The sequence below is a fragment of the Rhamphochromis sp. 'chilingali' genome (genome assembly GCF_963969265.1).
Source record: "Rhamphochromis sp. 'chilingali' genome assembly, chromosome: 3".
Taxonomy (NCBI): domain Eukaryota; kingdom Metazoa; phylum Chordata; class Actinopteri; order Cichliformes; family Cichlidae; genus Rhamphochromis; species Rhamphochromis sp. 'chilingali'.
The window spans coordinates 44,579,120-44,593,260 of NC_137931.1; the positions used below are offsets into that span (position 1 = coordinate 44,579,120).

General features: G+C 40.1%; 1 protein-coding gene across 4 annotated transcripts in view; it reads left to right on the forward strand.

Annotated features, from left to right (window-relative positions):
* The first annotated feature begins 8,880 nt into the window (after window positions 1–8,880).
* The window catches only part of slc44a5b (solute carrier family 44 member 5b), a 67,244-nt gene continuing 61,983 nt past the window's right edge, over window positions 8,881–14,141 (forward strand). For 2 of the 4 annotated variants that reach the window (XM_080879095.1, XM_080879094.1), the window contains exon 1: window positions 8,881–9,173. In XM_080879095.1, the coding sequence (XP_080735221.1) occupies window positions 9,137–9,173 (37 nt within the window). In that variant the 5' untranslated portion in view covers window positions 8,881–9,136. The remainder of the gene's footprint in view (window positions 9,174–14,141) is intronic. The other 2 variants (XM_080879096.1, XM_080879093.1) reach the window with 2 other exon arrangements.

Sequence of the window (14,141 nt, forward strand, 5' to 3'; positions counted from 1 at the left end):
TCTGCCGTTCTCTGGGTGAAAATGTGTTGATGCCAGAGGAGAATGGCTCGATTTCTGTGAGGCGATAACAAGACAACAGCCACTCAAATAACCACTCGTTGCCACCAAGGTATGCAGAAGAGCACCTCTGTTCCTTGTTGAACCTTAAATCAGATGAACAGCAACAGAAGACCACGCTAGGTGTCATTAATGTCAACTAAGACTGGGAAGCATGAATCCATCCAGTTTTGGCTCACTGTTTCTGGTATAATGCCATAGGGGGTCTCATTTTGACACACCATGGGCTCCATGGCACCAACTGAGCATTGTTTAAACACCACAGTATTGTTGCTGACCATGTCATCCCTTTATGACCACAGTGTACCCATCTTCTGATGGCTGTACAATGTCTCAAAACTCAAATACTCTCCTACTGGTTTCTTGAGTTTGACAATGAGTTCACTGCACTCAAATGCCCTCTGCAGTCAATCTCAAACCAATCTCAATCCAACAGAGCATCTTTGGGATATGGTGGAGTGTGAGATTTACATCATGGATGTGTAGATGACAAATCTACAACTACAATCAATATGGACCAAACCCTCTTAGGGATGTTTCCAGAACCTTGTTTAATCCATGAACAATTAAAGCCGAAGGAACTGTACTAGCAAGATGTAACTGATAAAGCATCCGGTATCTCCTCAAGAAATAAAAGAAGCGTGTTGCACTGTTTTGTTCTAGATGTGAGGCATTTGGTAAAATAGAAAAACAAATGAGGCAATATTCTGATTATATTCTAAACGTTTAACTTTACCTGGGTTTTTACAGTAAATAAAAATATTCAATACATTTACATATATTTCATTTTGTGTCTCCCTCTACCTGATGGGTCCACTGGTTTCCTACCACAATGTAAAGACAATGATTTCTGCAGGTGTGAGATAGAGCTTTAGTTAGTAAGCACTGTGCAATCTTTCCAAATATATCAATTAATATATAAATAACTGAATTGGTATTTCTTTAGATTTTTTTCCTTAAAGTTCCAGAGGTCTACCAGCCTTCTTCCGAATGCACAATGTTACAAATAAGTTCCCCTTGTTGGAAAACCTTAGATGGCACCACCCTACTGACAGTGTGTTGAATAAGGTGCTTTTTTCTGAAAGTGTATCTGTATATACTTAGACAGTCAGAAAAGGAAATGTAATTTTGGCTGTAGTCACGTACTGGCTTTATATCATGAATTAAATATGTCGAGGGAGTGAAAGCCTTTTGTATTTGAAATGAATCTTGTGCTGCACATTATAAACTGAAGGAACAGAAGGAGTGATTTCAGAAAATGGTTTTTGAGTTATTTGAAGAAACCTAAATGTTTTCTTGCTTATGTCCTTATGTCAGTGATAAAAGACAAAAATGAATTGTTTGGTGCAATTTTTATTAGTAAAGTAGTTTTTTTTTTTTTTTTAATTCTATTTAAAAAAAAAAATTTCACAAATCATGGTCACAATACATAATGAAAATGTTGCGATTATACACAAAAAAACAAAAAACAAACAACAACAAAACAACAACAAAAAGAAACCCCTCCCTCCCCACCCGAGGCTCATGTAAAAAGAAACAGAACAAAACAAACAAAAAATGTATGTCACACATCTGGAAAATACGTTTTTATATAGTCAATAAATGGGTTCCAAGTCGCAGAGAATTTTTGTTGTGATGAGAGAACTCTGTATCTAAGTTTTTCCAGTGGTAAAAAAAAAAAAAGCACCTCCTTTAACCATTGTACGTATGAAGGAGCCTTATCAGACTTCCAGTGGAATAGAATAAGTCTACGGGCAAGCAATGTAGCAAATGCTATGGCATTTTCCTGAGATTTACTAATTTTGTATTGAGATGGCATAACTCCGAAAATGCCAATGCGGAAATCAAGCATTAAGTTCTGCGCACTGATATGAGATAATACTTATATATATTTCCCCAGTAATTATCCAGGTTCAGACAAGACCACATCATGTGACCCTCATTTGCTGGATTATGTCCACACCTGGGACAGGCAGGATCGGCTTCTGGGAAAAACTTTGAAAGCCTCTCTCTTATATAATGAAGACGAGGAAGAATTTTAAACTGAATTAAACCATGGCGAATGCAAAGGGAGGAAGTATGTATACGATTCAAACAAGATCTCCACTCATCATCAGATAAATCCACCCCAATGTCTTTTTCCCAATTATTTTTAGTTTTTTCCCAAGTAATAGGCCTTAAGCTCTGTATCAGCTTGTATATGACGGAGATTCTCCTTTTGCCAAAAGGATCCATTTCCAAAATGGTATCCACTTGATTTTTAGGAGGTAGGTAAGGGGAAAGAAGGAAACAATGTTTTTGCAAAACTTCGTATTTGCAGGTATCTAAACATATCAAAAAGTAGATTTTTGAATATCCCATTTAAGCACAGGAATATATATATTTTATTTCTCATCGCAACATGAGCTACTAAAGCTCCTCACAGGGGATGGATTTGCTAGAACAGGGGTGTCAAACTCAAATACACAGTGGGCCAAAATTCAATATTGAAAAAAAAATCTTCCTCCAGATATAAGAATGAATCTTTTCTTATGGACTCAAACACGTTTTGCTGAAAAACTGAATATAGAACAAGCAAAGCTTAATACTAAACAATATATATATTAGCTGTATAATACCAGTAGGCCAGCTCTAATAGTAATTTGGTATGGCTTCGCGGGCCAAATGTAATTAGGCTGCGGGCCAAATTTGGCCCACGGGCCAGAGTTTGACACCTATGTGCTAGAAGCTGGAATCAAGTCAGGAGCCATCTTTTTATAGGCTTCTTCTAGTATAAACTCTAGTTTAAATATAAGAAATGTATGTGAAAAAACAACACAAAGTACAACAATTAGAAGATGATCTTTAAAAAAAGAGAAAAAAATCCGAATAGCCTCCTTAAAAGCGATGGGAACAGCATGTGTCCTCTTTTATGTTTTTGGCCTGGATTTACAAAACTGCCTTGTTGAACTAATTAGCTCAGACATTCTCTGCATGAAAGAGAGATGCGTTGATTCATATAGAATATAAAAAGATACAAGATGACACAAGATAATGCAATATATTACATCACAGTGCAATGTGTCATATGGTTCAATGTGTTACCACATAATTTGATAGCATAGGACACAAGAACAAGTAATATTTAAAAAGACAGAGTGATATTGCATAACCACATTATAATTTTATGTTCCAGTTTTATTTTACATCAAAATGTTTCCTATAACCTCTCAGTTGCTCATTTATTCCCGAGCTGAGATTCTGCTTCAAACGTGCAAAAGATGACAAGATTAATCCAAAGGGTCTCAAGATGACTTACACCAAATGTGAGAAGATTCACAAAAAGATGGTTACTTTTCCTGACTTATTTTTGTGTGAAACACTCACTGAGATTTTGTCTGTTGACACCTTCAAAATGAAACAGTGAGAGAAGACGCATGCAACGACATAAGCTCCATGTTGAAAGAGTCATGGTTGCTTTGTGTTAGGTATTAAGGTCTCATAGACCAGAAAGGAAAAGGGTCAGTGCTTCAAGACATCCAAAGAATAGATGCAGCTATTTGAAAAAGCAGATTCAGTTTAAACTAAAGCTTGGACACCATCTGTCCAAGAGCTAAAGCTTGGACAGATGGTCTCACATTTGACTCAAGAATAGTTTGGTACACAGTGGACTTTACGGTCGACTCGATGATTTCAAAGAGACCAAGTCCCGTGGCTGCAAAACAAACCCAAATCATTACCCCTCCACTTCTGTGTTTGACATTCAGCAGATATGAGCCCTTTGTGCTGAGGTGCTGTTTTTAGTTTTGCTGTGATTAAACTGCAGGAATGTCTTAAAGACAAAAAGACCTGGATGGCCGCTAACTTTCTGCTTCTTAATTCAGATCAAACTGAGGTATTTGTACTCGGCCCTGAAAAGCCTAGAAATATGGTATCTAAGCAGATTCTTACTCTGGATGGCATTACCTTGGCCTCCAGTAACACTGTGAGGAACCTTGGAGTCATTTTTGACCAGGACATGTCCTTCAACGCACATATTAAACAAATATGTAAGACTGCTTTCTTCCATTTGTGCAACATCTCTAAAGTTAGAAATATCCTGTCTCAGAGTGACGCTGAAAAACTAGTTCATGCATTTATTACTTCCAGGCTGGACGACTGTAATTCATTATTATCAGGATGTCCTAAAAACTCCCTGAAAAGCCTTCAGCTGATCCAAAATGCTGCAGCAAGAGTCCTGACAGGGACTAGAAAGAGAGAGCAGATTTCTCCTGTTTTGGCTTCCTGTTAAATCCAGAATTCAAAATCCTGCTCCTCACATACAAGGTCTTAAATAATCAGGCCCCATCTTATCTTAATGACCTTGTAGTACCATATCACTCTATTAGAGCACTTCGCTCTCACACTGCAGGCCTACTTGTTGTTCCTAGAGTATTTAAAAGTAGAATGGGAGGCAGAGCCTTCAGTTTTCAGGCCCCTCTTCTGTGGAACCAGCTTCCAGTTTGGATTCAGGAGACAGACACTATCTCTACTTTCAAGATTAGGCTTCAAACTTTCCTTTTTGCTAAAGCATATAGTTAGGGCTGGACCAGGTGACCCTGAATCCTCCCTTAGTTATGCTGCAATAGACGTAGGCTGCCGGGGATTCCCATGATGCATTGCGTTTTTCCTTTCCAGTCACCTTTCTCACTCACTATGAGTTAATAGACCTCTCTGCATTGAATCATATCTGTTATTAACCTCTGTCTCTCTTCCACAGCATGTCTTTATCCTGTCTTCCTTCTCTCACCCCAACCGGTCGCAGCAGTTGGCCCCGCCCCTCCCTGAGCCTGGTTCTGCCGGAGGTTTCTTCCTGTTAAAAGGGAGTTTTTCCTTCCCACTGTCGCCAAAGTGCTGCTCATAGGGGGTCATATGATTGTTGGGTTTTTCTCTGTATCTATGAAGCGCCTTGAGGCGACTTTTGTTGTGATTTGGCGCTATATAAATAAAATTGAATTGAATTGAATGCTGTGCATTATAGCCAAGCATCTCCACTTCAGTCTCAGAAGCAAGTCCTCTGATCTATTTACATCCAACTTTACAAATCTTTGCCGTTGTGTTCGTTGTAAAGAGATTATGTTTTCTCCTGGCAAACCTTACAAGTGAGCAATTCTTGTTCAGACTTCCTCTAATTGTACAGTGTTGAACTGTAGCACTTAAAATGCTAATAGAGGCTCGTAGTGTCTAAGGGAACCTGATGGAACGTCCACTTCTAGGAAGATTGTGGTCTGAATGATCCAGACCAACATATTGTCAAAACATTTATAGATGTGCTCACACTTGCTCGAGGTCAGTTAACCAAACGCATTTGATTAGCACCAGGCTGCTACTTATCCTCTTAACTCCTATGGAAGCAATAAGAGTATATTTAGTTTTGACAGACATTGGTATTTCAATATAAGCGAATACTGTACAACTTAGACAGATACAACTGTTTTTGAAAACCCATGTAAAAAGGCTTGATTTACTTTGTTATATAGTGTTCAAAGCAATCATTTACTAACCTAAGCCTCTGAGAACAACACTGTCAGGTCATGTTTGTTGATTTCAGTCAGTATAATTTAAATTAAGTCCTACATAGATTTCCAAAGTTAAGATACTGTCATGTGTGAACATTTCTGTTTAACAAAAGATCAGCTTAAAGAAGTGAGTTATATTATAGTGGACTTGGCCAGTGAGCGATGAAAACCTATGATATCGTATGACCTACCACGCTTAGTTTAGAGCAGTGCCAAAGTTAAAATGAATTATATAACAGAAACAACCACAGCTTGCAGGTTGAGGCAATAATGATTACCTGCAATGGATATGCAGTATAACATCCACACCTTAGTTTTGTAAAGAGTTTTGTTATTGACTTTTTTTGCTGTGGCACTAGATGATAGAAGCCTACACCACCGGTAGACTATTTGTAATCGCCAAATTATCTGCAACACCAAGGAGCAGTGTCTCATACAGCACCTTGTTATCGTGAATCCAGAGGATTAGGTGGCTAGCAGTCTGTGTGTTTTGATTAGACGAGTCCCCGAGGTCTCAAACGCATCTCAAAACACAGCCTCAGGGAGCACACGGCAAGCAAAGCAAGGCAAATGTCTGTGGAACAAAACCTTTTTTAATTAACTCCGACCTCCTATTCGGTGAGGCGCCAGGCAGCTGTCTGGCTGTGTTGAGCCAAACACAATATGAAGGAAATAATCTGCTCTCTTTGCACCTGTTTGCTGTGCCAATAGCAATTACTCGTTATATTGTCCCCAGTTTGAAGAGTACATGGGTGACATCTAAAAAGCTGAAAGTCGAGACAGTGCTCTTACCTCCCCAGTTAACAAAGTTGTTTATGTTAAAGAGTAAAACGCTGAAAAGTTTGACAACAGTGTAAATGAATCAGAGCTGAGCATCTTCATGTATATTCACTGGTTTAATGACATTTTATTTTCTCTCCAGCAGAGCTGCCTAGACAAAAAGATACTTTATATAACATTATAATTATTGCCTTATTATTGCAAAGTGATGAATAATAGTGAAGAAAGTGAAATACCCAGTAGTATCCTTATAAATGATTTGAAAAACCAATGCACCGGTTTAGCTGTATTACCAAAATAAGTCTGTAATGCACCTGAAGATAAGAATGGTGCAGGTGTTGGTGTGGCAATTAAAATGTTATTGCACTCTCTCTCTCCCAGGCAAACACTGGAGCCTATACTTATCACACAAAAGAGAGAGTATCAAAAGCTGGATACAAGCTCTGGCATTGTGAAACCCAGAAAACACAAAGTGTCCATTCTCTTTGTAAATTGTCTCCCCTTACACAAAGATCATTGACTCCTCGGCCGGCATCCTCACCAATCACAGATGCAATTTCCTGTTACCCATTGTGCAATGTATGTCTCTCAGATTTGTTGTGTTTATCCAACTGATTGAAAAAAAACACTATACCAATGACCTGCGGCACTCTATACTTGTTTTGCTCATCAGTACGGCGATGCTCGGTCTGTACATTGGCACTAAATTACCCTTTATGAATGAACTCATGGAGGGTTTCAATTTGTAAGTGTCTGCGGAGTTGATTGAAACTGCAGCAATTGTAACCACTGAAAGAAAAAGACAAAGGGTGATTGTGTTAAAAGCATCGCCTTCTGCCTCTGATTATAAAAGTTAAAAAAAAACTCACTCTCCGAGCTGCAAGAGGAGAGCTGATGTGGATAAAGAAATTACCTGTTTTTCATAAGGTGTGAAAAAACAGATAGCAAACAGCGTAAAATGTGACTGCATCTGTTCTGTACCCTCATGATTATGCAATAAGCAAGCTGGTGGCATCCATCTCTTTCACTGAATGACAGTGGAGGAGATGGATGCAAATGGAAAGTCTGGATAATACAGTTAGCAGGGAGCCACAGTCTACCTACTGTACGAATCGTGTTATTGTTCTTATATATATATATATATATAAAAACACCCAGCACGCCCCTGCGGGCGGTTTATCCTTCAAGCTCGGGTCCTCTACCAGAGGCCTGGGAGCTTGAGGGTACTGCGCAGTATCTTAGCTGTTCCCAGGACTGCGCTCTTCTGGACAGAGATCTCCGATGTTGTTCCCGGGATCTGCTGGAGCCACTCGCCTAGCTTGGGAGTCACCGCACCTAGTGCTCCGATTACCACGGGGACCACCGTTACCTTCACCCTATATATATATATATATATATATATATATATACATCAATTGTATTAGTCACGCCTGAGGGTCTCAGTTGGATCTCTGTGTTGTTTCATTTAAACTGTTCTCATCCATAAAAAGCTGAGAAACTATTGTCCTACACCAATGTCACAAAGACAAATTGTCCTACATTTACTTTATTGCACTTGGCTATAATGTGATTCTGATTCTCCTGGTGTGCTACTGGCAGTGAATCTGCCACATCAACATGCAATCTGTCCCCGGGAAGTCAATCCCTTCTTAATGACCAGCCTTTGGCAGCCTGAGCTCTCATTACTTTTATTCACAGCGCTCTAAGAGAGACATCACTTTTTAGATGTCAGTTTAATACAAATGCCCAGTCCAGTTTCTCATTAGGTATTAACATTTCAGATATACTGTCATTAAAAGGTGATTATATTCCATTATAATGGAGGTAACATCCAGGGCTGATCTCTGAGGTTGCAGCTTTAATAGGTATGGTGACCAATCAACTCTTCTGCTCATTGATTTCCTGGTTAGTCTCCACATCCTGAGTGGACATACAATACCCACAATCAATGTTTTTCCATGAGTGCAAGACTGAGAAGTGGCCTTCTTTCACCACATTTCTCAAAATATGCAAACACGTTTTGCAGTTTATTATCTCTGCCCGTGCGCTCACAGAGGTATTGTACTTGTTCTGTGCAGCTGGCCTCCTCAGCATCATTTATTTTCAAGGCTGACTGTGATTCCAATGTCGAACACTAGGTGATTTTTAACAAGTGTCAGACCTGATTTAAAAACCGATCCCTTGCAAACCTGAACCTCTCAGATTTTTTGGCAGGTTTTCTGTCACTTTTGGTGACTTCAGGAAGATGTGCAATGTGACGAAAAACCCAGCTGAGGTCAGTGTTTCTCCACTGGACGGCTCAGTGCGGACAGAGTGGCCACTGCCTAAAAATACTAGCTGCAAAAATGACTGTATTATTAATTAACACAAGTAGCGGCTACTCCTTTTGCAGGAGTTAGCGTGCTAACTCTAGCCTAGCAGTTCACCAGCTGCTTAAATCGGCTGCTGCCTGATGCCCAAACTGCACAATATCCTGCGTGTGTGAGAGAGCTTTGAATGTAACAAAGGGAAGCGGGACAGGGGCCCGGGGTGCGCAGCGTCCCCTTTAAGGCCGTTTTGGAATAATTAATGACGTCGCGCTGTAAACACGACTGACGCTCAGCTGCGTGGCCGAAGCATCCTCCGACCAAGAGCCCAAGACCTCTGTGTTTATTTCACGACGGGACTACTGGGAGGCATTGAAACAGCTGGGGTTCACCTCGTCTCTCATATGCAGTCTCCAAAACCAAGACGACGGTGCTGCATCTGTCCTGCTAAGTGCCATGGCTAGAAAAACGGACATCCCCACCTCTTACTATGGTGAGTCGGGTTGTCTTTGTTGTAGGAGATTTTCTTCTGCCTTTGTACCGTGTAACGTTATGACAGCAGGATATAACAATATCTTCTTTGGCCCGAGTCTTTATTATTAACCCTTTGCTGTGCGTTCAGGGACGGTAGCTAGCTTGCACTATCAGCTGCTAACTATTGTAGGGCTATTTAAAGGTTGGCGTGAAATACGCAGTAACGGTGTGACAACATTTCAAACGGATGTTGGCTCAAATAAGTAGAAGGACGTGTTTTCGAGTTTCGTTGCAGGATATGCTTCGAAAAGAATCCGTGCGTCTGGCTTTGATTAACTGCAGTGCTGTGATCTTTTGCCTTGCTTTGTTTACCAGGTGTAAAAGTGCCCACGGTAGGAGAATAGTCCCATCTCCACTTTCTGCTCCACTTATTATGTCGCCTTTGTTGTCAACGCCGATGTATTTATGCCCTATAACTGCTGTATACCATCATGACAACGGGACAGCTTTAGGGTTTTAGTGGGAGCTGCAGTTAGCCACCATTATCGATTAATCTGCACACAATTCTGTCGATTAATTGATCAATTTTTAGTTAGAGGGGAAAAAAATGCCCGTCGTTTTTTTTCTGATGCTCCAGATGATGTCATCAAATTGCTTTGTTTTGTCCTACACCAATCCAAAGCCAAAAGATGATCATGTTTTATGATAAAAGACCAACTAAGTAGCTAATTAGAGACAGGGTCGTTATAAAATCATTTTATCATAATACTTAATGATATTTTAGTTGGAACAGTCAGATGATAATTCCTTCTAAAGCTTTTTATAAAGCTGACAGTGCATTCGTGTGACAGTCACCTAATGCATTCGTCATTTGAAGTTAACTAGTCCCCTGCTCACTCTGTGTAATCCTTTTAATCTCGATTAATATTCCCTGCTGTGATTTACAGGGACTTAAGCAAGGTAGGTCACCAGTGTCCACTCCTGAGAACTGTTTAGCCTATTTGACGTCCAACAACATTTGGGGTTTAAAATAAAATGTGCAGGAATAATTGAGGTGTAGTGTTTTTTTCATTGTTTCCTAATTTAGCATTCCAGATAATGTGTCTTACAGTAAAGGTTAACAGCAAGTTGTCCTTCTTCCGTAACAAAGGATATTTCTTCTCTCCCACTTGCATGTTTTTGCCCCTGCAGGCATATAATGGAATATATAATCCATGTGCAGATCCACTGTCCATTAACCCGCTTGAGTAATCATGTTGTTCATCAAAACAATATAATCCTTTATCAACACCAGATGCTACACAGACAGTAGAGTATTTTTTATGAAACAAAGAGTTCCCTAGCTAATACAATTTTTTTTCTCTCTATTGAATGATTGACCTTTTTTCCCCTCTCACAGATTTACTCCTTTTTTCAGCTGGTACTATTGGGCTACTGAAAAGCAAAGCTACGGTGTCACTGAAATCCAGACAAAGCTATCTGCCACAGTGATAGGCCAAATCTTTGGCCCTTTTATGTGAGAAATGTGAGAAAGAATCAAAGGTATACCAAAAGATATGTTTCAGTTATTCGGTTCAACCGCTGGGATGATGCAGAACTTAATTTGATAGATGATATGTCATTCTTATCGGTTTTCACACAGCCTTCTGCATTATTATCAAGTACACGTGCATTTTATCATGAATCGTTGATCAAATTGTACACAGTCACAATGCCCACAAAATAACTCAAAGTAGCACAGGCATTGTCAGGTCTGCTCCTGACAGCTTCTACTGGGGATAGCTGCTGTGTTTTCTTTTTTCTATTTTTTCCTCCCTATATTCTGCCCCTGTTTGTCCCCCAGACCTCATGACTCCAGCACTCTGCCAGTCAAGACTACAGCCTGTCAGCAGTAGTTGATTCTCAGTGCTCTACACAGACATACAGCTCACCACTGGGAATGTCAGACTCCAGTCAGGTCCTGTTCACAATTTTAAGCTGGTACTTTGCAGCGCATCATAAACCTGACATGTGTAAAATGCCACGAGTAACAGGCTAACTGAAGCAAACACGTGTATAACTTGTAATGTATACATTATTAATGTACAGAATACGGTTGGCGTTTAGTGTACCTGCACTTATATTCTATTGCATTGATGGATTAGAAGGCAGCAATTAATTAGGGGATATAATTTAGCCTTAATAGCATGGAGTTATTGTGCCTCCCAGTGTTCAGGTCAGCTACTTTATGTTGTTGACTCCCCGGTGCTTTTATTCAAACGGCTAGCTTGGCAAAGGAGCAATGTAAAGGTTTTTGGGTTGTTTAAATTTAATACCAGAATACTGTACATCATGATATTGTTGAATTACACTGGAAAGTAAAGTTTCACACACTAAAACATCTGTTTTGTGGATCACAGCACATAGTGAGTAACCCTAAAAGTTCAAAAAGACTGATAAGGCTGAAGACCTTCATGATGACTCAATGATGAGCACTTCAGTTTATTTTACTAATGTCACACTGTTACCTACCCTAATATAAAGTTAAGCTGATTAATGATTGTATTTGTAAGAAAAAGAGCAACATAATGCATAGAGCCATAATATCCTTCACATTCAACTGTCCTATATTTGCTTAATAGTCAGATTCAAGTGTTCTCTTGAGGCCAGTTTATTATATAACATTTCTAACTATGTAGCAAGTGTTCACTGTACTGCTGAAATGTTCAGTCAGTCAGAAAAATAGGAGAGTAGCTCATAATCATTCTGTGACAGCTTTGTAAGTAACAGTATAGATATGAGTTCCATTCACCACAGAAAGTGTTGAGTCGGGCACACTGTTAATTAACAAATTTCTCGCATGGGCAGCTTCCCTAAACGCTGCATTTTTATACTGAGTCAATGCAGACTGTTGACAGGAAGCTGAGGGCAATGGTTTATAATCGAAACATTCACAGTATCTTCGTGTGAAATTGCAGTTGGAGAAGGTTGCGGCTGAATGGCCCATTTTGCACCCTAGACTAAGTGCTATTAAAGGCTTTTTAAGTGACACTATTCACTCCAAATACCTGTTTCAAATGAAGACTAATGCTCACCCTGCAGAGGATTTTGTTAGTATTTGTGGCATTTCTTCTCATTATTTTTAACAAGAGCATGTGCTTTTGTGTGCATTTTCTTAAGCAATAGCCATGCCAGTGCCTGAAATTTGAACTATATTATTCACACTTATGATAGGGTGTGTCAGTAAATATTTTCTGAGATTCACTTTTGCATAATACTGGATGGCCGTTCATTTGAGTCTGTGAAAAAGACATTTAGCAGAGAGGTTTTCGTGGGCAAAACGAGCAGAATTGAAATCTCCACTTAGCAGAACAAATATAGTCAGTGTTTATTTAGGACTAAAAGGATAAGTGACACTGAAAGTGACTTATGAAACACAACCCAAAGACCCATGCCAGGCACATAGTCTTGAGTTGTTTTAAGTCTTGGGTGATCAGTGGAACTAGAGAAGACTTGTGTGCCCGACAGCATGGCTACCTGTACTCAAACAATCCATGCATTTTCTGCCATTGATCCAGATTTGGATCACAGGGCAGCAGTCGCTCAGACCTCCCTATCCCGGGCCATCTCCTCTGGCTCATCGAGGCTTTCCAAGGTCAGCTGAGAGGGATAATCTCTGCAGTGTGGGCCTAGTAGCACGTGGTTAAAATGTCTTACCTAGGAGGTGTCCACAAGGCATCCTAGTCAGTTTACCGAACCACCTCATATGGTTCCTGCAGGAGTGGAGCTGTGGCACGAATACATCTGACGGTAACTAGAGTTAGTACTTCACACTTTTCTGAATGAGCATCAGTGTATTAAAGTGGGAGATGCTGATTCTCATCGCAGTTGCTTTAGTCTCAGCTGCAAACCACCTTAATTTATTCTGGCAGTCACTGCCTGATAAGGCAGAAGAATGACATCATCTGCAAAGAGAAGAAATGTGATCCTGAGGCCGCCAATGCAGAAACCTTTTGCCAATAGGCTCCACCTAGAAATTCTATACATAAAAGTTAAGAACTGATTGTGACCTACACCTGTTTTCGTACCTTGGCTCGTGTGATTAGGTAGAGGATCATTAGGGGGTCCATTGTCCATCTTGGGGTGGGGGGCACTCCCACAAGGCTTAAATCTCGGACTCTTCACCATTTGAACCTAGAACTGAAGAAGCTTCTTGGATGAGAGGTGAAATGTCTTCAAGCAACTTAAAGAAGTCCAGACGCTTTTCTTTCCAAGCTCCTTAGACCTCTTGCCCTTCCTGAGTTACCTGATTGTTTCCCAGAATTCCTTCTAGGATGACCGAAAATCTTGCTCCAAGGCCTCACCAAACTACTCCCACATCCCAGTTTTCTCTTCAGCTACTTCTATATGCAAATTCCACTTAGCTTGTCGGTAACCGTCAGCTGCCACAAGCCACCACAGCTCACTTGGACTCCATCTTCAGCTTGATGGCTCCCTTCACCTCTGCTGCCCACCATTTGGTTAAGGGGCCAACCACCTAGTGGCTGCTGCTCCTTACAGCAGTGTCGACAATGGACATGTGGACCATGGACCACTCTCTCTCAATGTCCCCAGCCTCCCTTGGAGAAGAGCTTTTGCAATTAGTATGCCTAAAAACAGAGAAGATGAGCAGAAAGTTATGCATTTGAGACAGTGAAGTCAGCAAATGTTTTTAAATGTTTGCATACAAGTGACTGAAGTTATTAAACTAATATCAATTAATTTGCTTTAATCACCTAATATATTAATGGACTAATTATTACAGTTCTACAAGCCAGGTGCTTGACATTTAACAACAGACTAAATTGACAGACCTGGATTTTATTTCTGCGAAGCATTTCGTCCCTTCGAGCTTCAGCAGTTTGCCAGCCTTTTATTTAAAAAAATATAGCAGTAGAAAAGAGTGCATATGATGACATTTTTTAATAGCAGTGTTACATCCTTCCTACTGTGCTGCTACTCCTAAAAG